At 52.0% G+C, this 24,851-nt stretch overlaps 1 protein-coding gene across 16 annotated transcripts in view; it reads right to left on the minus strand.

Annotated features, from left to right (window-relative positions):
• Kcnab2 (potassium voltage-gated channel, shaker-related subfamily, beta member 2) overlaps positions 1–24,851 on the minus strand; it is an 86,806-nt gene that overhangs the window by 14,313 nt on the left and 47,642 nt on the right. For 13 of the 16 annotated variants that reach the window (NM_001252654.2, NM_010598.4, NM_001355173.1 and 10 more), the window contains 3 exons: positions 7,761–7,804; positions 6,929–6,966; positions 2,071–2,150 (listed from right to left, as the gene is read on the minus strand). In NM_001252654.2, the coding sequence (NP_001239583.1) occupies positions 2,071–2,150; positions 6,929–6,966; positions 7,761–7,804 (162 nt within the window). Of the gene's footprint in view, positions 1–2,070; positions 2,151–6,928; positions 6,967–7,388; positions 7,470–7,760; positions 7,805–12,958; positions 15,767–24,851 lie in introns of those variants that run through there. The other 3 variants (XM_011250197.3, XM_011250198.2, XM_017319997.2) reach the window with 3 other exon arrangements.

Here is a 24,851-nt window from a genome sequence, read left to right on the forward strand (position 1 = left end):
CAAAGCCCGTGTGTCTGTCTACTTTGCCAGTGCCTGTCTTCTTTGTGCGTACATGCCTGCGTGTGCGTGCACGCACATGTTTGCATGTGCGTGCCTGTGTTTGCGTGCAGCTCATCTCTCTCTCTCTAAAACAACAGAGAGGCATCCAGCCCACTGCCTGTTCTTGGCATGGCTCAGGGTCCTGCTCCTAACTGGGGCCAGCTGGGGTCACAAGCTGGCTGTTCCAGCCTCCCTTGGCACAGCAGTGTGGATTAACTTTTAAGAACTTTCTGCTTGTAGCAAAAACGTTTCTAAGCAAAAACAACAGACGGAAAATGATCCAAACTCAGTGCTACATTCCAATTATAAAGCGGCTGAATCATCCAGTCAGAAATAATGGGCTCTAATTTGCAAGCTGTTTAGCATATATTCTGAACGCCCCTCATTTATGGTCAGGACACACTGAAAATTCAATCAGCTCTGGCCTCCTTTCATTCCTTGGTCCCCCAATTTGTCAGACAAAAGGCCAGGAGAGGAGGAAGATGATAGAGAGGCTGTCTGAGCAGCTAACCTAAGCTTCTTGCTTGCAATCCTGGCGGCAAGCTACGAATGTGGGCACAGAAATACTGCAGGTCACCGAGAAACACACAAATTACTGTCAGCAAGATATGTGTATGCTCACCCCTGGGCAGTGAGGGGCAGCCCTGGCTGACTGCTTGCTGGAGCTATGGCTAGCCCCTTGGACAGAGAAGCTTGGCCTGCCACCAAGACATAGTGCTCAGTTTTAGTCAGACTGGCTGCTAGTGTTGAGGCATCTCTGTGGTGAAAGCTACAGGCTGGACTGTGGAGCTACAGTGGCTGGCTGAAGAGCTGAGGGCAGGGGGCTCCATAAGCAATGCCATCCAGAGCAGAAAGCGTTTGCCCAAGGCCTTGGCTTCTACAGGGAGTCCCCGAGAGGCCCCGAGGATGCCCAGTGTACAGCATGGTTGCCTCGGCATGCCAGCTCTGCATGTCCAGTTAAACGGAGTGAAAGCAGTAGCAGATCAGAGACGGTGGGGCCATCTGGAGATGGAGGAGGTGGCATTAATCTGTGTTTGCTCTTCTAGGCAGCCAAACCCAGGCAGGCTCTGGCCAGGGAGAGGACTGGGAGATAGATGCCTTTAGGCTGGGCATCTGTACCAGGCTCTTCAACCTCTGGCCGCTTGACTTAGCTCATCTGTCTGTCTGGAAAGCATCGCTCTTTGATTGGAAGCTGCTGTCTGTTTAGAGAAGGGGAGGAGTCCGTGTTATAGGAACAAATGTGCTGCTGATGGGGGCTAAAGGGATGGGGGAGCAGCTGTCAGCTCCCCAGGGACTTGCTGGCGATTGGACAGTGGTCCAGCTGGGGTCCCTGATGAGTGGTGCTTTGGGTGCCACTCCAGGCAGCAGGTAAAATCCCAAGGCCTGGGAAGCAGGTCAGCACCTGCCGTGGTAAACAGCAGGTCAGGGCTGCAGCCAGCGCAGCTGATGGGAACTTGGTTCCAAACAGGAGTGGGCCGAAGGGGCGACAAGTGGGAGCCAGCGAATGACTTCACCAACCAAAACTGGCTCTTGGAAATGTGGTGCAGGAGAGTGGATGATTTGATTACAGCTCGCCTTTAAACTCCAAGCCAAGGGCTCGGGCTGAAGGGCATTGGGCCTTTGCATAATTGAGTTGGAAAGTTCATTGTCAAAATGGGAAGTGCTTCCTTCACACTGAAATTTGCCAGAGCCTGCTCTCTCCAGATCAGAGAGGCTGTTTGCCCTGCAGTGCCTACTGCATCATTAAGACATGAAAATGTCAGGCTCTTGGGGCTGGCCAAAGCTCACCAGCAGAGCCTGGGACAATGGTAAATCTTGGCTCGAGCGCAACCTTGGTGCCTGGGCACACAAGGCGGGGCAGTTACTGGGGCGGGGTTGAAGCAGGCCCCATCAAAATATCTCCTAAGGTCATTTAGAGTTTTATAAAGAAGACAGAGTGGAAGACACCATTGTGAGCACCCAGGAAAGAGAGACAGGGGAACTTGAGACATGGTGCCCTGTGCCCCCTCCTCCTGGGAGAAAGGTACGTACTTTCCAGCAGCGTAGACCTCCGCCGTATCGAACAGGTTGATGCCATTATCGTAGGCCAAGGTCATTAGGTGCTCTGCCATCTGAAATGATAAAGCCAGAGTTGTTGTGGCCAGCACTGTGTTGCCAGCTCCAGGGAGGCTCTGGAGCATCAGCCCTGTGGCCTAGGCTCTTCTCCCGGCTCCTCTGTCCTCCCTGCCATAGCACAGGGAGGCAACAAACCCTTCAGAAAAACCAAATCCCCCAGAAAAACCAAGACAGTAAGACGGATGAGGGAAACAGCTTACTGGCTGTCAATTTTGGGGGTGGTCACCATGAAATGTGGTCACTGTCCTGAGCTGAATATTGTCTCTCCAAAATTCATGCGAACCAGAACCTCAGGACGGGACCAGACTGGAGAGTAGGGTCTTTGTGAATGTAATCACTAAGATGGGTGTGTGTGTGGGGTGTGTCACACTGCCTCCAGAAGATCCAGCCAAGCCATCCAATGTGAATGGTATGTTAGAAGGAGAGAAGGTTACAAGAGAATGCAGAGGCAAGAAATGCCACCAGAGGCTGAGAGACAGGGGAAGACCCCTCCTCCATGCCTTTGGAGGGACCAGGTCCTGACCAAACCTTCAGACTCCCTACTTCCTGAAGATGCACACCTTGCTGTGTAAGTCATGGGGCCCAGTGGCTAATCTTAGGAGGACAGTCACTTGTCTCGTGTCTCACTGAATCTCTTGTGGCTGCTGAAGGAGCTCTGCAGACGACCACAGAAGGTCCACAGCGGAGCTGAGAGTCACGTGGCCTTGGCTGGTGTTCCTTCAGTATGAGACTTGGATAACATCCTAGACATCCAACCAATCTCATTGCTGACCAGACCTTACTACTTGGGCTTCCAGAAGGGTGAGCCTCATCCCATGGCCAGCAACAGTGGGTGGTGGGGCCTGCGACCAAGGAAGCTGGGAGCACAGCAGTCATTGAAGGCCACTACCAAAGTATGGCAGAGGGAAGTGCTCCTGAGTAGCCAGACCTACCCCATGCAGCTCAGGCACTAGCCCTCCCTTCCCAGTCAGTCCACTGCACCCCTGCCTGGTTCTCTGATATTCAATGGTTTCAGGAACCATCCAACCCAGGGGAGATGATGTGTGAGTGCGTGTGTGCGAGCACCCGTGCATGCTGAGGGACTCTGGGTGTGAGATGTTGAGAAGAGCAACCTAGGGAGGAGATCTATGCCCAGTGGTGCCCATGGGAAGGTGGACTTGGTGCTATGAGACTCATCAGGGGATCCAAGAAACCCAGGCTGTGCTGAAACCTGTTTTTCAAACACTGCAGGTGATAGTGCAGACCCTGAGGCTGAGCCACGGCCGCTGGGGTCCGAGCCAGAAGGGCCAGGATGAAGAGGCCATGGGGCTCTGGAGAGCCACCCACAGGGAGCTTTGCTGTCTCTTCTCCTGCAGCTCAAGCGTGAGCGTGTCAAATGCATGGCTACTGTTGTTTTCTGGGGGTCTGAGGCAGCAGCTGGGTCTCTTCCCCAAAGCCATCCAACGAGGAACCTCTGTACACAGGGGCACTGTTCTGTGATACCACGGCATGAGCAAGTCACGTGACTTGCTCACCGATGCTTGTGTGACCTTTCCCAGATGTGTCCCACCAGCCAGTCAGAGCCATGTCTGAAGGATATTGCGTGCTGCATTCCACTGGATAGGGGACACATGGCTTCCCTGGAGGGCTTCTGAGAGGAGAGGGCTCTTGGCATTTTTGTCTTTGGGGGGGGGGGGTTAAAAAAAGATAGGCATATATTTCTGCCCTACCCCATCTGCCCGAAACGAAGAAGGCTGTAGTCACTGTGCACTTTGCCCTTAGCACACACAGTACCTCCTAAAAACCAGGCAAAAGCGTCTCATTTCTTAACTGGTTCCTTTTACATTAAATACTTACTGGCAGTGTAGCTCAGCAGTGAGAGCACACTCGGGTGGAGGCAGGAGAGAAAATCAAGGTTGTCCTTGGCTACAGAGTAAGTTCAAGGACAGGAAGTTTGTGAGACTCTCTAAAAAAAAATGTCCTTACTAAAATCTATATGAGGAACTTGTCACTCTAAGCTCCAGCCATTGGGAGATGTGTGGAGGCGGCTCAGCGGTTAATAGCACTTGTTGAACTTGCAGAGAACCCAGGGTCAGTTCCTAGCACTCATGTGTCAGCTTACAAACACCTATACCTCCAGTTCTAGGGGACCTGACACCCTCTTCCGGTCTCCTCAGCCACTGTATGCATGTGCTGCACAGACATATATGCAGGCAAAGCACTCAATACACAGAAATAAGGCTGAAAAAAAAAATAGTAACTTTTTGAGGCAGGGTCTCACTACTTAGTTCGAATGTGCCTTAAACCTAAGCTCTTCTTGTTTGGGCCTCCTGAGTGCTAGGGCAGTGGCAGTCACTGCCATCTTATTCATTCATTCACTCACTCACTCACTCACTCACTCATTCATTCATAGTTTTGCACAGGGTTTCTCTGTTTAGCTCTGGCTGTCCTGGAACTCACTCTATAGACCAAGCTGGCCTTGAACTCAGAGATCCGCCTACCTCTTCTGCCTCCTGAGGGCTGGGATTAAAGGCATGAGCCACCACCACCTAGCACTGTTCACCAGCACTGGCACATGCACACTCGTGTGTAGTCAGCACCACTGTCCTCCCCAGAACCTTCACGTCTGCACGACAGCTCCACAGATACTGGTGGATGGCTGCTGTGACCTTTCCGGAGATGGGACAGATGGGACAGATGTTTAACAGCTCAAAACATCGTGGACCAGAGAGGATGTGTCAAGCATTGAGCTTTTTCCCTGCAGCAGAAGCAGCCAAACCCGTGTCAACCAGTGAGTGCGGCTGAGTGCCGATAAAACTTTACACACACACACACACACACACACACACACACACACACACACAAACCAAGACCGCAGACACATTTAGAGACAGGAACGAATTAGAACAGAACAGAATTAGAGGTTAGCAGGGGGGACGGGTCGTGTTACCATGTAAAGGTGTGAAGTGTGTTTGGAAACAGAAGTTACATGGCAGCATGAAGACACCCAGTGAGACAGACACCCATTTTAAGGGTGACACCCATTTTACAACCTTAAAATGATTAAAGCAGTCATCTTGTGTGTGTGTGCACGCGCGCACGCATGTAAATATAGGGCTAGAGCTCAACATTGGCTTCCAGTACTATTCAACTGTCCATCTTGTCTCATCTGAACCTCTCATTTGTCCTTTAGGACTCACTAGGATGGCCAGTGAGCCCCAGAGGTCCTCGGGGTCTATGTCCCCAGTGCTGAGATTTTTAAGTACATTCTGCCATTTCCCCTAACCCTTTCTACTAGTTCTGGGGATTCAAAGCTGGTAGACACTTTACTGGCCGAGCTCTCTCCAGCTCTAACATGGTAAATTTTACATTTCAAATATATAACCAGAAGCCCTCCAAGAGGGGGAGAAGCAGTCCATAATAGCCTTTGACCAAACGGGAAGAGAATAAATACTCTGCCCTTCTCACCTAATGCAGCCAGGGGTCCCTAATGTTTGGCATACTGCCGTTTATTTGTTTGTTTGTTTGTTTTTCAATACGAGCTATGGGGTCTAATACAGAAATTCTTCTTGTTCCTTTACCAGGTTGATTTTGACTGCTATATCCTTCCAGAACCTCACCTGTTATCCGTTAGCCCTCTGATCCTCCTCAAGGTATGACCCTTGCATCTTTATCCCTGTCACCCTGACCCTGACTGAAACATGGTGGGGACAGAGCCCGTGGGGACTGCCATCTGAGAGTCATTCATCTATATTCCTGGCCATGGATCTCTTTGTGATGGAGTCACATGTCCACAAGGTCGCCACGCCCTATAGCGAGTGCTGAGAACAGCTCAATGCCATCTCCTGTGTCACAGCCACACTGAAGGGGGACAGATCGAGTCAGACGAGACTTGAGACAAACCGCACGTGTCTCATGGCTTCAATTCTTACTCAGAGCTCTGAGGACCGGAGCTTCAGCGGAGAAGCTCTCGACTCACCCTGAGTGAGTCACACCTCATTCCCAGCAGCCTCAGCCTAGGACAAACGGTTCAGTGACCATCTACTGCTATAAAAATAAAGAACAAAACCACACACTGCACTTAAATCACGATGGAAGCCAAGTTTCTCCTGAAAATGGAGCAATCGCAGCTAACAAGGTCTCAAATGAGCTCACTTATTAATTTTTAAACGCAAGCCTTTCTACAGCAAATCGGGCGAATGCAATGGCTGAGTTGATGCAGATGCCCAGAGCTCCCCTTTCTAACCTCTCCCACTGTCTGGAAGTGTACCCCTTCCCTCCCGACAGGCCCCGTGACACTGGCAGCATGTGGATCTGATCTTTGTTAGTGTCACCTTGTGTCCCAATAGCAGATAAGCCCCAGAAGACAGCAGTCTCCAGCAGCCAGAGAAGCACACGGCCAGGAATGCTGGGCCAACAGCCTGTACATGTTCTCCAGCTTGCAGAAAGCCTGAGTTCCCGTAGCAGTCACAGACGGGTGGGCCACTCAAGTGGCATCCTTAGAGGGCACAGCTCAGTCCCTATCCAGCTTTACCACTTGGAAAACATGGGATCCTTGAATGCTTGGTCAACTGTGGCTTAGGTGTCATGCTCATGAGAATTCTGGATTCCCAGGCTTGCTAGATAGTGCCACTGGGCACAACTTTCCCTCTATTCCTTGGCCTTCTTAGCTACTGGGGTAGGATACCCCCAACAGAGAGAAAGAGGCTGCCACAGTGGCGTCCATGAGCACACATAGTCCCTGGTTTATGTGAGAACTTAACCATGTACCTCGGGGCTAAGGGAGCTATCTTACCTCATCCGTGATCTGGCCCCCGAAGGTCACCCATGTTCCTGAAAGGAGATGTATAGGCTCAGGTGAGATAATCTGACAGTGGCCCAGAGCTGTCTCATGGGTACTCAGACTTTGAAGTGTAGGGGATGGGGTCAGGGACAGCCACAGGGCACCCTCGGCTATGTGCTGAGCATATCTTGTGTATGTGGTACTTAGCCTCCAGGGTGAGTCTCCAGATAAAGGTAGCAGTGGCCTGTCTGTAGTACAGAGAGCTGGGTAGGCCTAGGAGGGCTGCGGCCTCTGAAATGTTCATCTGGAGCCACATGTGGGGCACTTGGGAGGCTGAGATAGGAGGACTGTCCAGAGCGTAGAGCTGCCCCAGAGAGCAGAATGAGGTGATGAGGGTATGTCCCTGGTGACAGCCCTGCTTGGAAAGGGCTAGGGGTGGCTGCTAGGGTGGGAGGGGTAAATGTGTGTTTACCTTGGAAGTGGAGGACAGCTGCTTCAGAGGACAGAGCTCACATCTGGAGAAAGGAACATGGCAAGCCCTGGTGGTCTTTCCTGGGGATAGTCTCTCTGAAATTAGGCTTGCAAGCCAGGAGGAAAGCCTCCTGGCCCTTGGATGGTCAGGAGCTGCTCTGACTTCTGGGTTGGGGTGAAGGGTTGGGTGCAAAGGACTCCCAGGGGTCTCCTGGTCTCCCTGGCCTTCTGTGTTAAGGCTGTGGGTGTCCCTTCCTGCCTGCTGGTTGCCATGGCAACCTAATTCTCTCAGAAGCATAGATTCTCAGTTGTAGCTCTTACTAAGGGTGGGACTGGCTCTACTGAAGGGGTTTGTGAGGGTTCCCATACTTACCAAGCCCCAGGCAGGAGACCCGAAGGCCAGATTTGCCCAGATTCCTGAAAAAGAAAGACTGAGTCAGACCTTGGCCCAGCCAGCATGCCTCCAGCCAGGCTTCATCACCAGCGTCAGACCCATGCCAAAACATCTTCTGAAAGTCACAGAGAGCCATATGAGGGAGGCCCCTGCTAGCCAGCCCTGGGGGGTGACATACCAGTTGTTCCCCAGGCCTATCCTGGGCTCACACAGACAGTATATGGCATACGAGAGGCCTTCTCTTTGTATAAACCTAAATTGAACCATCGAGCAGGCTCTGATAAACTAGGCATGGTGGCACATACCTGTGGTCATAACGTTTATTTTTTAATTTTTTGAGACAGGGTCTTTCTATTTTGTAGCTCTGGCTGTCTTGGAACTCACTATGTAGGCCAATCTGGCCTTAAATTCACAGAGATCCACCTGCCTCTGACTCCCAAGTGCTGGGATTAAGGACATGTGCCCATCCTGGTCCCAGTATTTGGAAATCTGAAGCAGGAGGATTGCTGAGAGTTTGAGACCCATCTTGGGCTGCATAACAAGATCCTGTCTCGAAAATCCAAAATGGCAAGACAAAAGAACCCCCAATCACCAAAACGGAATAGGCATTAATATTTCTATATTAAAAAGAGAAGTTATGTTTCTGGGCTTCTCCCTTGCAAATCAGGGGATCCGGTTCCTCCAACAGTGCCCTCAGTACTATAAGCATCAGTCAACCCAGAGACGCAGATGCCTGGAGCTAGCCTGAAAGGCTGGGTTACATCACATAGAGATTCTGTAGGGGCCAGATCTGGAGCAATTCAGTAAACTTCCCTCATGCTGGACAGAGAGCAACTGCAGTAGGGTGTGACCAAGGGGCACAGTGACCATGGCAACTGAAGATTGACAGCTGCCTTAGTTAGGCTGCTGTTGCTGGCGAGCATGGGTCTACTTTAGTTCACTTATCCCTGGCCGCAGTCCATTGAGAGAAGCCTAGGCAAGACCTTGAGGGTGGAGATGGAAACAGAAGTCATGGAGGAGTGCTGCTTACTGGCTTGCTCAGCCTGCTTGCTTGCTTGCTTCCTTCTTTCCTTTCTTCCTTTAAAAAGATTTAATATTTATTTTATTTATACGAGTACACTGTAGCTGTCTTCAGACACACCAGAAGAGGGCGTCAGATCCCATTACAGACGGTTGTGAGTCACCATGTGGTTGCTGGGAATTGAACTCGGGACCTCTGGAAGAGCAGTCAGTGCCCTTAACCACTGAGACATCTCTCCAGCCCTTATCCTGCTTTCTTATAGAACTCAGGACCACCAGCCCAGGGATGGCACTGCCCACAGTGAGCTGGGTCCTCCTATGTCGATCATGAAAATGCACTACAGGAAGCCCACGGGCCAAACTGATGGGGACGTTTTCCCAATCGAGGGTCCTTCTTCCCAGCTGACCCTGTCCTGTGTCACACTGACAAAAACATCCAAACCAAACCAAGCCCAGCCAACACTGCAAGTGTTGGGTCACAGAACACTTTGGGAAGCAGATAAAGACCCGTTTGTACTGTTCGGGGGGGAGGGTGTCTGCAGAACCCTGGACCCACTCCGGGATAAATCTAGACATTCAGGAGCTCGTCTGGATCCCCAATTCTGCAAACATCTTCACATGTGACTATATCGTTTTCGTCTGTAAATCCATTATCAGCGCAGTGCCGGAGCTGGAATTCAAACCCAGGTCCTTACACACTGGAAAACGCTGTGTCCTGGGAGAAAGAACAGCTTTGGAAAGCAGCCGAGCCCACCTGTGCCCAAGGCTGAAGAGCAGGTACCTGTCGCCTGACAGTTTGGGGCAGCGCACTGAGAAGCCATTCTCACTCTTCCATCTCAGATGAGCTTCCCACAATGGCCTCCTCTACCTCGGCCTGGCTGGGGATGTGGGAGTGCGGCTCTGGGCGGTGTCCTCATCTACTGCCTTTAGGGATACTTAGAAAAACAAAACTGGGGCTCTGCTCCATGCTGCGATTACCATGCTCAACTTGTTCCTCATTAAATGATGGTATTGGTTCTGCCATCTGCCACCAGGCTTTCCGGAGAAGGGATACGAGGGGACAGTTCACCTCCAGGCTGACAGCTGTGTATGTAGGTCTGGTCAGTGGGGACAGGAGCGTCACCGCACCAGGCCTGCATGGTGGCAGTTACTATGCCGTCATGCAAAACACCAGAACACAAAAATAAGCCACGTGTCTCCTCCCTTTAATTAAAACTTGATGTGATTATAAAATAATTGGTCCAAGTCCCTAAACCTTTCTCACTGGCTTTATGTCTCCTGAGTTCTGGGCTAACGAGGCCTCTCTCTCAGACATCGCCTTGACCAGGCAAGTGCAGATGTCTGGCCAACAGATTCCTGCTAGGATGGCTGGGCCTTGTTGCTTCAGGAAGGGTCTGAGCTGAAAGGCCCCAGGGAACAGATTCTTTACAAAGAGTTCTGGGCTTTTCATTTTGGCCACTTGGGAGGAGGACAGGCTGGCTAAGGTACAGGCAAGGTTGCTCTATGGCCAGAGAGAAGAGGGATGGGTGTTCTGGGGGCCCCTTGCCCCTGACAGCCAGGCCTTCTGTGATAAGTGTGGAATACCAGCTATTCTTGGGTCTTTTCTGCCCCCAGACTCTAAATCCCCAAGGACAAGCCTGGGCCTCTTGTTCTTCTTCCGACTGCAACAGGGTCCTGTGATGTGTTAGCTGAGGGACAAGGTTGCTGATGCAGGTCTTAGACCAGATAGATCCTCAAGACAGAATGCTCCTCCTACCTCCCCATGCGAGGCAAAAGCTGGTCCTTGGTTCCGGGCACCTCTGTCTCCCTTCACCCCTGTGGACTGTGAAGCTTCAATGAGCAAATATGCCCCGAGTGTCTGTGGGGAAGGGAACGTTCCCAGGGAGGAGGAGGAGGAGGAGGCGGCACAGGATCAGGCCCATCTCTGGTTTCTATGGCTGTAACCAACATGCTGGATGTGGCCCTGAGGCCATCACTATGTGGCCACTTGTGAGGTTGATGCTGAGGAACCAGAGGCTCCTAAAGGAGCCTTGTGGGTCATGGGGTGGATACCTGTTCTTTCAGTCCTGAGGAAACTGCACACCATTTACAGGGTATGGCTCCCCTCCCCCACTGACACCAGAACAGACAAATAGGTTTTACTCTGGGGAAGGCTCTGCTCTACCATCAGACACATGAAGAAGAGCTGGGACTGGGATTTGAACCCAGGTCCCCAGACAGTAATCCTTTTACAGTCTCACCCTCCGTGTAGTCAATGTATGCATGCACGCAGAGACACACACAAGGACACACACAGACACACGTACAAACCCACAAATATAGGTATAGACATACAGACACACATGCACATGAGCACATATACACACATGTTGTTGGGAGCACTTGGGCTCTTCACGGTCCATTTTCTTTCACTTAGAGCTCTACATGTGTAGAAACAGTCACACTAGTGTTAATTCCTCTGCCGAATCTCAGAACGACTTCAAAGTCATAGCAAGTAACAAGAATTCAAGCAAACACATACATACACACATACATACACACACACACACACACATACACAATATTATATATACACATACATTCATGCACATGTACACACATACATACATATGTATGTGTAAACATATACATATGAACACATGTATACAGGCATGCATACATATATACATATACATTCATGCATATGTACTTACATATACACACATATGTACACACAGCATGCATGCATACTATATGCATATATTCATGCATATGTACACAATACATGTACTTGCATACACACACACATATATATACACAATATACATACACATACATGCATGTATTATGTATACATGTCCACACATATATACATATGCACACACACATGTACAAGCATATGCACACACATGCATACACCCATGCATACATATATATTTCCACGTAGTCCCAGCTTTTAATGGCCACTGAGACAAAGACATAAACCACAGAGACTCTAGGACAGAGAATTCCATTCTGACTGTCCCCGTCAAGCCTAGAGGATGGGAAATGAGTTCTTTACCCAAGAGGTTTGCTGAAGACCACCTAACCAACATCCCGGGGACCCGGGAGGCCAGGGTGTGAGAGCATGTCCAGGACCCCAGCCTCGTGCGAGCATTTACCATGATGCGACCTCTGGGCTGTGACTCCTTTACATCGGGGCCACCTTCTGAGTGCTGGTACAGGGGAGGTTTTAGCTGCCTATCGTAACACCAATCATAAACTCAGACGACCCTCCTATATTCTGCAAGGACCACCTATGTTGCAGCTGTGTGAGGTCACCAGGTAGCTGCTGCATCGGACTCCTGCTTTGAGGAAGGAGCCTTCCTTAGTGGGCTGCCTCAGGGCCAGAGGGCTCCTTTGAGCTGTTCAGCCTGAACAAATCCGGGAAGATCCTTTTCCCTGGAGACCCTGTGTGGAGAGGCCCCCATCCCCTTCCTCCACACAGACCCTTCGGCTCTGAGTCTTACATGGGCCCAGGGGATCCTTCCTATGAAGCCAGGCCCTTCCTTCCCCGTGTGGGAGCTCTGCAGCCAGCTCCAGGTGGACAGCAGAGGTGGAAAGAAGAAAAAGGCCATGGACACCTGGACCCTCCCCAGAACACAGGACAAGGAGGGAAGGGGCAGTCCCCAAACCATGGAGAGGAATAAGCTGACAGCCTGAGCTCCCCACAGCACAGTCTGCCTAGAACCCTCTCATGCCAGAATCCCTGATGGAGGAGGCTGGTCTGGACCCCAGAGAGGCTTGTTCATTTCCCTGGTGGTACTCCACCTACTTCTTACAGAGCATCTTCTGGGACCTGTGATCTTAGGGAAGGACAGGAGGTGTCAGGGGCTTGTGGCTGATGCTCTCCAGGAAGGGCAAGCAGAGAACTTTGATGAGGTGGTTTTACCACTGTGGCTGGGGTCCAGAAAGGAAACAGGAGGAGGAGGAGGAGGGTGACTATATAACCCCCCACCCCCCGCGACCCCCGAGGTTGAGGAGACATGGGGTTGATCAAGTCTCAGCTTACTTTTTAGCAAGTCTATCAGGCACTAAGAGGTCCTGGTCACAAGCTGCCCCAAATGCCAGGGTGAGGTCTGCAGGAAGGCGAGAAGCCCAGTCAGTCCCCACCCCACAGAACTGACTGCTCTGCCTACCTATATTTCATCCCTGGCTGCTTCAAGCTGGTGTCGTTGCTGTTTGGGGCACTCTGCACGGACAGCTGTCCCAGGCTCCGGGCCACCATGGCCACAGCGCGGAAGCGTCCACGGGTGCCTGGGCTGGGGCTGCTGGCTGCCGAGCGACCCAGCCGGTCTTCGGGGCCACGGCTCTTGAGGCTGTGCTCTGAACACACGAAAGATACCTGCATGTTGAGGGCAGTCTCAGCCCCTGATGGATTCCGAAGTCGTCTGTCCCTTAGGAACCCCACTCTCTGCTTCCGATGAGACTTGATCCCAGAAGGTGAAGAAGTGGCGGGCGTTCGCTCAGAGCAAGGATTTCTGAGGGCAGCGGAGGACCTGCCTGTGCAGCCGAGCGGAGGGCATCAAATTTCCAGACGATGCTAGACAAGACCTTATCCGAGAGGAGTTGAAGATCGAGGGGGGGAGTTGGAGGTCCGGCAGGGAGGAGCCATGTCTACTCCCTTCTTCCATATCTCCCATCTCCACTTGAGTTTTGCCTGCACCTCCCTGCTCTGGTCCTGGCTATCCCATGTCTCCAAGAGTGCTCTGCCGGGCTGGGCACAGTTGCCTCCCTCTACCAGGAGTGGAGTCGCTTCTTGTGATCTCGAAGGGCGATGTATTCCTTGGGGTGGTAACCTGGGGTTAAGTAGAGCTACTGTGACTGCTCTCTCCTGGGGTGGCAGCTCAGGGGTCTCAGGCAGCAGCTGCTGCCTGATCTGGATCCTGGATCTGCACATGGGGTGGCAGAGGCTCCTGCTGAGCCAGTGAGTGGCCAGTGAGGCGCGCAGGCAGGCGGTGCTGGAGAGTGGAGTCATTATTCATGACGCAGGATGCACAGCCGCCTGCCCTGCCGGTCCCTGGGGCCTGGTGCTGGCTGATCCAGGCTGACCCGCAGCCCCGAGCCTGGGCAGGCACGGCTGGCTGGCGGGTGTGTGTCGGGGCTCCCTGGAGCCAGTGCTCATCTCTACCTGCTCAGGGCCAAGCCACCAGGAAAGCAGAGGGGAAAGTGTCCACTCTGACAGGATGACCAAGGAAAGAAGCCGGGTCAAAGGGACGAAGGGCCCGAGAAGCACTTGTGTAATGCTTAGCATCTCACAGCAGGTACCTGTGAGTGCTTCTAGAATGAATGAATGAATGAATGAATGAATGAATGGCTTAGGCCCCTCCCCTCCCCACAGCCACCCTCAGCATAAAGAAGATCTCTCACTGAACCTGGAAGTCACTGATTGGGCAAGGCTGACCATCTAGCCTGTCTCAGGGATCCACTTGTCTCTGAGCCCCATCCCCAAGCACTGGGGTACACACTGCCCTACCTGGCTTTGTCCATGGCTTTTGGGGATCTGAACTCAGGCCCCTAACTTATGTGGCAGGCGTGTTCCTGACAGAGCCATCTCCTAGCCCGTGCTCTGCCTTTGGGCACGGACCTCAAGAGTGACAACTCGTGCTCACTGGGCACGTCACTACCCTTAGGAATAAAGATCCGAAGCCGTGTTCTAGGTCAGGCCCTGAGCCTGATTCTGGTTAAGTGCTTGGGATCAAAACCAAACAAGCAGGCAGGCAAACAACTGAGCAATTGAATCTGCTGCAGGCCCCGTACTGTGGCTCCCCGCCCCGTACGCTCCCTCCCCAGGCCAGCAAAGCCTCCGGTCCCCATGAGCTCATCCCTAACACAGAGGAGGGCCCAGCCCCCCAGGGTAGAACTGGATGTGGGCACAGAGGTTGGGAGGGTAGAGTTGGTGTCCTTACCAAGGCTGTCCTGGAAGGTCACACAGGCGCCACCTACAGAAGCCAGCACAGGCCTAGCCCTGTTCCCCTACTGCCAGCAACCCACTTAGGCTGCAGGGCTGCTGGCCTGAGGCCCTGTGCTCCAGAGAGGCTGGGTCATTTTCCAGGCAAATAAGCTGGAAGAGGGGTGGGGAGAAGGGTAGTTAGGTTTCTTCTGAAGCCTGGACCCTGGGGCTCACAGAGGACAGCCCTGGGCTTTCATGGGGCCGTGGTTGCTGAAGAGGCTGCAGAGGTCAAAGCCTGTTTCCTCCCTGACCCCCCTATGGATTACTCTTTCTTTGGATCAAGGGAGACAGAGCTTGGTATGGCAGCCTCCTCCGAATATGCAAAGCCTGAGTCCAGATGGAAAAATGGAGCTTAACTCTGGCCAACAGCTCACGGGATTGTTAAGCACACACCCTTCTCTGTGTACTTATTCTGTAGAGCTTTGCACTCTGCTGGATGCAAGGCACAGAGCAGCCTGTACAGCACTCGGCAAACAGCATCCGATCAGGGCGTGAGGGAAGCCTGTTACGAGTGCAGAGTCCCGAGACCTCCTGGACTTGCAGTGAGCCCTGGAGACTTTTTTTTTTCCTTCGAGACAGGGTTTCTCTGTATAGCCCTGACTGTCCTGGAACTCACTCTGTAGACCAGGCTGGCCTTGAACTCAGAAATTCACCTGCCTCTGCCTCCCAAGTGCTGGGATTAAAGGTGTGTACCACCACTCACGGCTGGAGACTTTTTTAAACAACTTATTTTTATTTTTAATGTGTACATGTGTGTCTGTATGTGGGTATGCATGCGTACATGTTTGTGTGTGCACACGAGCGTGCATGTGTGTGCATCTGCGCGTTCTCGTGTGCATGTGTGTGTGTGTATGTGTGTGTGTGTGTGTGTGTGTGTGTGTGTGTGTGTGTGTGTGTGTGGCTATCCAGAGAGGCCAGAGAAAACATGGCATACCTAGAGTTGAAGTTTCAGGTGGTTGTGAACCACCTGACATGGGTACTGGAAATCATATTTGGGTCATTTGCGTGAGTCGAGTGCACTTCCAACCTCTGGCCCGCCTCTCCAGCCACAGGTATATTTAAGTGAGAGCTTTGAGCTACACATCTGATCTAGCAGGAGCCCAGCTCCTTTCTTTATGCATTTCTCTGTGCTGGCAAACCATGGCATCTCACAAGGGCTGGGGCCTCAGGGCTCCGCCATAGTCGCTCTTAACCACACAGTGTGCCATAAACGGCAGGGGGTGGGGGAAGCCAGGAGAGTCAGTCATGGCAGAAGCAGGGAACCCACTCCTCAGTATGTTCACAGAGAACGCAAGTCATATGAGCCCAGGAAATTGAGAACATCAATGTCCACGGTAACACTTCTCACCGTCGTCAAAGGATGGGAACAACTGGAATGCCCATGAACTCAAAAACGGCTGACCTACACGCAGTCCATCACACAACAGAATATCCTTCAGCCATCAAAAGAAATTCAGAGACGTGCTACGACATGGATGAACAAACCCCCGAGCTGCCAAGCGAAAGAAGCAGATTGTAAAAGGCCACACCTCGTCATTCGTTTCCACGAGAGGCTAAAACTAGGGAAAACCCACACGGTGGACTGACGGTTGCCAGGGTGGGAGGGGAGTAGGAAGGGACAAGGAATACAGCAATTTCTTGGTGAGAGGGGGTGCTGATGAAAATATGCCAAGTCCTGATTTTATAGTCTCATTATTACTGCCTGTGGGCATGGAGGTAGGTGTATGTGTAGAGGTCAGAGGACAGCTTTTATGGCATCTGTTTTTTCTGTCCACTGTTATGTGGGTTTGGGGGATTGAATTCATGTCACCAGGCTAGTGGGGCAGGTCCCTTGACCTACTGAGTCACCTCTCCGGTCAGCTTGTGGTAAATTTCTGCACAAGTCTGTGAGAACACAAAAGTCGCTGTACTTAAATAACTCCTGGTGATGGGGATCAAACACAAAGCCATTGGAAGTGGAAGATTCTGGAAGACAAAAAGGTCCTTGAGGTGGGAATTTCTCTCCTACCAGTTCTCCCAGTTTCTCTCCCACCGGGAGCCAGGCCTGGAATCATGGTGACTTTATTACCTCACAGAATGCTCAGGGACAGCTCTGTGAGGCGGGGACTCTACTTCTGCTTCAAATAAGGAAGCTAAGACACGGTGAGGCCAAGTGGCTTGCTCCTTGCTCGAGGTCACACAGCCTTTGTCTTTTTATGTTAATATTTAAGTTCAAGCTTAACTGAGTCCCAAGGTGGTCACCAACATAGAAGATGCTCAGCAGTATCCTACAGCTTCAAGGTGTTGAGGAAACACCATGACCAAAGAGCAAGCTGGGGAGGAAAGGGTTTATTCAGCTTACACTTCCACATTGCTGTTCATCACCAGAGGAAGTCAGGGCAGGAACTCAGCAGGGCAGGGAGCAGGTGCTGATGCAGAGACCATGGAGGGATGCTGCTTACTGGCTTGCTCCCCATGGCTTGCTCAGCCTGCTCTCTTATAGAACCCAGGACTGCCAGCCCAGGGGGTGGCCCCATGCATAATGGGCTGGGCCCTCCCTCATTAATCCCTAATTAAGAAAATGCCATACAGGTTTGTCTACAACTTGATCTTATGACCCATCCCACCCTACCCCACCCCCGCCTGGCCCCAGGGTTTCTCTCTGTAGCCATGGCTGTCCTGAAACAACTGCAAGTCTTGAACTCAGAGATCTATCTCTGCCTCCCAAGTGCTGGGCGAAACCAAAACAGAGACATTGTTGTTAAGGAGTCACATTGTTATACATTGTTATTAAGTCTCCATATCCTACAAGAATAACTTTCTGTTTCCTAAATCTAAGGGGATCCTGCAACCCACGTTTTCCAACATTTTATAACCCCTTGATGTGTACCCACTTCTTTACCTTGCTAAACTCCGGAACACCTGTGACGGCTCACCTTCCACATGACGTATTCTTGCTCTTACCTACCCTATGGGAAGCCTTGAGCCCTTAGTCAGCCACTCTTTGGTTCAGGTGATAACAATTATCTTGACAGCTGTTTTCTAAAGCCAGTGATAAGCTGCTCTCAGAAACCCTGACTTAGGGGACTTTGTAAGTACAGCTTTTTCTAATCAGACAGTGGTGGAAATGCTTTTTCTCACGTCTAACAAGGTTCCCTCCTCTCAGATGACTTCAGCTCCTGTCGGCAGTGTGCTAGGGTTTTTAGTGAGTGCCGGCACAGCCACCTCGTTTGAGGGCAGCCACACTGAGGTCACCAGACACATCAGGGTCCCTGTGGGTGAGATAATCCTCACCCTGCCCAGGGGAGAATTGTTTTCTGGTTTCCTTCCTCCTTGGAGAGCGGGCTGCCTCCCAGGATGCCAGCTGCACATGGTCGCGACCCAGGTGCAGTCTGAACACTATTTTTGGAGCCTCAGGCAGAGACATACCATCCCGTCTTTGCTAGCTTCCTGGGGCTCACACAGTGGAGAGTCACAAACAGGCTTAAAACAACAGGGACTTGACTACTCACAGTCTGGAGGCCAGACGGCTGGCAGGCAGGAGCCAGCAGGGCTGTGCTCCCTTCAAAGATGTTAGTGAATAGTGTGTCTTCCTGGGACTCCCTGCCATTCCTTGCATCAATCACATGGCCTTCCAGTGTCCTGTATCCCTTCACCTGAGCACACTAATGAAGGACCCTATAAGGTGACCCAAATAAGGTAATTTTCTGAGGTTTAGCTCGTATATACAATCCGGCTACCGGACTAGATTAGGCAAACGGGACCCATCATCACTATCCACAGTGCATGATCTAGTCCCTCCACACCCCGGTCTCCTCAGCTCAGTCACCCAGCCCTTCTCTCACCCCCTGCAATGTGCCTGGGAGCCTCTCCACCATGTCTTATGATGGGATCTCAGACTGTTCAGGACTCAGCTCTCATGTCACCTTCTCAGAGCAGCTTCGCTGCCACAGCCTCCCCCGTACCCTCCCCCACCACACTTTCCAGCTTCAGGACGGAGGTGCTACTGAAAAGGATCTTGGGATCTTGTTTCATTTCTCCTTCCCCTCTGCCTCAAGATGTGTGGGCACAAGAATGCAGCCCCTGCTCCCCTTGTTCATACAGCACCTCCAGGTTCCAGCCAAGGATCTAGTGCCAACGTCCTCTCAGTAAGCGGTTGCCAAGTACCCGCTAGGTCCCCATGAACAGCTAACGCAAAACAAACAAGGTTCAGGGTCTCTCTCAAACAGTTTCTATGACTGTCACAAGCCCAGCCTTGGCCACTGGAATGACCAAGGGTCCTTCCCTCACAGCCGACTCAGAATACAAAGACTTCAAGACCCTGCTGACGCAGGGTCTATCAGAAGTGCTTTGTTTCTTTAAACTACAATGGCCCAAATGGACCCAACACATTGTCCATAAGAGAGGAGGGCACAAGAGAAGTCCTTACTCCACTCCAAACCATGGAGCTAAAACAGAAGACTTGAACCCCAGACAGACATGTAACTTTTAATTATAAGTATATGCCAACTATTGCACGGGGCATACTGATGGATACTTGCTGTCTACCTGAGACTCTAATTGGATAGGCAGCCTGTATTTTCATTCACACACTGGCTATCCTACAAGGACTGGAGGAGACAGTCCCCTTTGACTAACTGGCTCCGGAGCTTAAAGACAGGAAAGGTGCACAGTTGCAATCTCTATGTGTTTGTAAACAGAACTGCCAATTGGCACCGCCATCTGTGCTCAGGAGCTGTCCTGGGTGCTGAATCCAGAGAGGCATGCGTTGCTCAGAAAGGTTCTTCTGAGAATCTAAGAAAACTTATCCTACATGCAGGTCATTGAGATAGACTGAACCTTTATCCACAGCCTTTGTTGCCATAGTTACAGTTGGATGCAGCCAATTCTGAGGAGACCTGAAGAAAACCACGTATCATAGATTCAGCTCAATTTTAGGATGTGAAGGTCACATTTCTTTGTTCAGAGAATATAATATGGGCTTTTTTTTTCTTTCCAGAGTGAGTTTGTATTAGAGATGGTGAACTGAAGTATTTTCTTCTAATTTTTTCCCCAGGTTTGTTTGTTTGTTTGTTTATTTTATGTGTTTGTGTGTTTTGCCTGTAGAGGTCAGCAGGAGGCACTGGATTCCTAGGAACTGGAGTTATGGATGGTAATGAGCCACTATGTGGGTGCTGGGAACCAAATCTGAGTCCTTTGCAAGAGCAGCCAGTGTCTGTAACTTCTGAGCCATCTCGCCAGTCCCATTTTTAAGAATATTTATTTGTAACTGTGTGCGCATGCATGCAGTACTTACTGAGGCCAGCAGGTGGCAGATGCTCTGGCGGAGTTACAGGAAGTTGTGGACTGCCCTACTTTGGTGTTGGAAGCTGAACTCAGATATTTGTTAAAACAGTCAGTGCCTTTAGCTGACGAACCATCTCTCCAGCCCCAGTGAAGTGTTTTCACTAATTCGTGCTCAGCCAACCTCTAGCAGCTAATTTGTCCTGGTGAAGTTGCCAGAGACAAATGAAAACAGCCTTTATCTGCTCAGCAAGGTTTTCCCCGCATGGAAAAACTCAGACAAAACTCTAAGCTCAGTAATGCTTACTTCCAGACAGCTAGAACTACAGCAGACATTCACTCTCCTCACGGAGATTTCCAAACTGAAAATATTCACCGCGAGTCACAACAGAGCTGAGCTGTGGCCCATGTTTCCAGAGCCGTGTCATCTCTCCTGCAGCGCCTCCTTGAGGTCCTCCTCAGATGTCCTGGGGACTCCTTACCCACCCCCATCTCTATCCATCCCAGCCCTTACCGATACTTCATGCCTGTGCGCTGGGCGGTGCAGCCGTCCAGGGAAAGGCCGTGCATTTGGAGGAAGCTCTCCATGTTCCTGGCCTGGGCGGCTGCCCGCACCTCCCTCAGCCGCTGCAGCTCCAGGGTGTCTGTCTGGCGGACTGGATGCAGGGTCCAGTCTGAATGGCATCTGCTGCTTACGCTCCGCAGACTCTCGCTGTATGTCATGGACAGCATGATGGCGCCTGGAGTTGCCACTGTCCAGATGGGAAATGCTGAGCGTGGTGGTTTAGAGAGCTTGTCAGTACTGCTGGGGCCCTAGGCTGGCCGGCTGGCTGCAGGGCAGGGGGCGGATGCAGAAGTAACAAACTTCAAGGAGAATTGCCATCGGACTGTGCCCAAGTCCTGGGTGAAACACCCTTGGCCTGAGACTCCTGTCCTTAAAATTGTGCTTGCTGGGAGACAAGCTCGCCCACCTCTGCCCCAGCAAGTGCAAGAGAAGCGGGCCAAGCTGGACTGCAGGCAGGAGGGAGCACTGTCCCCAAGCAGCACAGTGTAACTGGGAGCACGGGGAGCATGCTGAAGGATGGTGGAGCTGCCCAGCGGCGGCTGAGATGCCATGTCATAGTGCTCTCGTGAGGGTGTCAGGGGAATCCAGGCAAAAGGCCATCCCAGGGAAGAAGCACAAGGCACACCTGTCACGGAAGCAAGCTCTAAGTGGGCGCCTGCCACAGCATCGCCTTACCCCCACGAGCCAGGGGCCCGGCTGGGAGGCCATGTTTATCCTCAAGGCCAGGGAAAGGGGACCTATTGAGCACGGTTTGCATTGGAAATCCTGCTGCACCAGCAGAGGTCTCTGGGCTCTGTGCATCGTGACAGCCTGTCACACAGTTTGGAGCTTCTGCAATAGGGCAGGAGAGGTGGTGGGCTTATTGGGAGTGTGAGGTTCACAGCTTATGCATCCAGAACCATTCATCACTCAGTCTAGATCCCGAATTCACTCTCGGAGACCAAGATCAACAGTGTCTGTCGAAAGGGATGGGGACATAGATGGTAGCCCTGATAGTGGTCACTGGCACGGCTGAAAAAAAAAAAAAAAACAACAAACCTATGTATCCAGGGAGAAAGAATGTGTGTGCAACGCTTCTGCTGGTGGCACTACAGGGGCATAAGTGGGAACCAGTGAGCATCGAGGCTGCAGGAGGGAGAGGGAGCCATGTCCGGCTCTGTCTGAGATGGGCAGTGGCAGGTACTGGTGAGGTAGGGGTCTGCAATCCAGGCCCCCGTCCTTGTCGCCTGGCCTGAGCACCATGTATGCCCAGATGCTACACGGTGGCCCCTGAAGTGTCACTAGATGGTGCAAGTTGGAAGTTCCTACTTCAGTTGGGTCAGCTGTATTGGTGAGACCCTGAGACTTTCAGTTTTCTAGAAAGGAACCAGCCTAGTGTTTGCCCAGGAGAAATCAGGCTTGGAGATGAAGAGGTATTGGGTGGCCCTGGGGGTGGGCTGAGTGGCCCTAGGTGAGGGCTGGCCCCTCTGGGGGCCAAAGGAAGGGCCCACTAAGGATAGGGGTTTGAGATGACTGCAAAGTCCTCCCACCCTGGGTCATCTCTCCTTGCCTGAGCACTGCGGGGGATCACCTCCAAGTGAGCACTGCCTCTGTGTGTGTGTGTGTGTGTGTGTGTGTGTGTGTGTGTGTGTGTGCACTGCCAGGAACCTGTGGCTGGTCCTTCCACAGTGGCCTTCCCCACAGTTATCTTTGTGTGAAGACTGTCATGTACGCACTGTCTGCACCTAGCACATGGCTTAGTTCATAGTAAGTGCTTGGAATATGGAATATTTACTGTACCTGTGGCTGAGTTAGGGAAGGGGCTCAGAGGGGGTCTGGAGAGACCAATGGGCAATGGGATCCCTGGGAGGGAGGGACACACACACACACACACACACACACAGAGAGAGAGAGAGAGAGAGAGAGAGAGAGAGAGGAGACATAGACACAGAGAGAGAGAAAGGAAGAGAGACAGACACAGAGATAGACACACACACAGAGAGATAGAGACAGACAGAGACAGAAAGAGAGAGGCAGACAGACACAGAGAGACAGATGGAGAAAATAGACACAAAGAGACACACAGAGCATCCCAGAGAATCCCAGATAGATAGATAGATAGACAGACAGATAGACAGGACAGAGACAGAAAGAGACAAACAGACAGACATACACACAGGAACACACACACACACACACAGACACAGACAGACAGACAGACAGACTGACAGACAGAATGAGGGAAACAGTATCTATCCCATCTTGGATCATCTGCACCAGTGTGTGGCTGGGTGTTGTCTCCCTGGGCAGGTGCCGTGTTGGCTGCACACAGTCAGACAAAGCCTTGCTTATTGGGCGAGGCTCCACCTTATCACACTCCTTTTCTGTGTGGCATTTCTCAGCTCTGTGCAGATATTTTCCTAGTTGTCCTGATTGCTCTGCCTCCCTGCAGCTGCTGCTCCTGTTCCCAGCTGTGCCTACAGAGGTCACAGTAGGGGCCCTGGCTTCTAAGAGGCAAGCCAAGGCTTACTGGGCCTTGCTGGGTTGAGCCCTACCCTATCAGCATTGCTTCTGTAGCAGCCCTGGGGCTGGCTGGCTCCTGACTCAGGCTTAGCAGTGACGTACAGACTGTTTCATGGTAGGACTGACATTCACCACTGCTCACAGTTTTGGGATGGGAGTGGGGTGCTATCTGCAGGGCTCTTGATACTGAAACAGATGGGGTTGGGGCCGTGTGAAAGACCTGTTTTTCCAGGAAAATGTTTGGGGGCTGCAAAAGAGGCACAGCTCACGAAGAGACACAGCTTAGGGAAAGGGGACCTGAAACCTACAGCTGGCAGTGCAGGCTTCCTTTCCCTCCTGCAGGCTGGCCACTGTCTCCTCCAGTAGGTGTCGGGCTCTGGAGGTGTTGCATGGCTGGCAGCCAGCCCTGTGTGCAATGGAGGCTGGCTCTCTCTTCCCTGGGGTGAGCGGGGCAGGCTACAGCTGGGAGCGCTTCCCGAAAAGTGGGCAAGACGAACACGTTCCCAGCCAGGCTGGGATCAATAGCCATTAGCTCTCAAGACACTGCCCACAAGAGTGCCTGGGGTCTGCAGAGGTCTGAAAATACTGCCAGGGCCCCAGTGTGGGGTGACAGTGGCCAGGCTATGGGGTCCAGGATGGGACAGCACTCTCTGCCACTACTGATGGCTACACAGGAAGGTACTTGTGTGGTGACAGACAGGGCACGTGGGTGACTGTCCCCAAAGGAGTGCACCATGACACAAGGGATGAAAATATCTGTGGAGGAAGAGTCTACCAGCCAAGCTGGCGTATACGGTGGGCATCTCTGAGTCTTCGAAGACAAGTAACCAGAGGCTAGGATGAGCCTCGTGGGTACCAAACATCACCAGGGAGTAACAGACATTAAAACAGCCCTTTACAGAGGACACATGTGAGCTCCTTACAACACGGGAAGAAACAGAAGCAGGCAGGAAAGACCTGGGCCCTGCTACCTCCCTGGCTGGCTACACAGCCATCATGGAGAGAAGGCAGGCTCTCTTTGTGGTGGTCCAGAGCCTTCCATTACAACAGAGGAACCCAAGAGCTAAAGGGAGAGAACTGGGTGAGAGTGGCAGCCCAGAGCAGAGGGTCTGTGGTCCTGGTGTGCGTGTGTATCCTGAGAAGATATTAACTCTGGGTAGGCGCGGGAGGGCCATTCAGAGGAGGAAGGTTCTATAGATGTGTCTGGTTTATGGGTTCTGGCAGCCTGTGTGTAGACAGACAAAGCTGGGTTCCCTCATGGTGCAGCTGTGCTCTGGGCTTTTCTTAGAGGTCAATATAATAAGGTAGGGTTTTTAGCCCACTTTCAAGGCTCCTCCTGCCTGAGCTTAGAAGTGCAGTGACCTTTGACCTCTATGTTGTAACATCCTGCCAAATTCTAGAACGAGCCTCTCTGGAACTCTAACCCTACATCCTACTCGATCTCTAGAAGAACAAGCACCCCCCCCCATAATTAGGAGCTGCTAATTGGGGGAGGGGAGACTACATCCACACACTTGCAGGTTTTCTCTGGAAATCTATTCCTGTCGGCGGGGACTCAGGGGACTCCACTCGAATTAACACGGTGACACGGAAAAGTGGGGTGACGGCAGCGCTAACCTCATTAAGTCAGTAGGAATCACTTCTGCCCTCCTCAGTGCCTTCTACCTGGAGCCACTGAAGCCCGACGACACGGGGTGGAGTGGGGTGGGGTTGGGGGTGGGGCAGGCTGAGAAAGAAGCCCTGTCTCTCT

This window comes from Mus musculus, chromosome 4, assembly GCF_000001635.26.
Source record: "Mus musculus strain C57BL/6J chromosome 4, GRCm38.p6 C57BL/6J".
Taxonomy (NCBI): domain Eukaryota; kingdom Metazoa; phylum Chordata; class Mammalia; order Rodentia; family Muridae; genus Mus; species Mus musculus.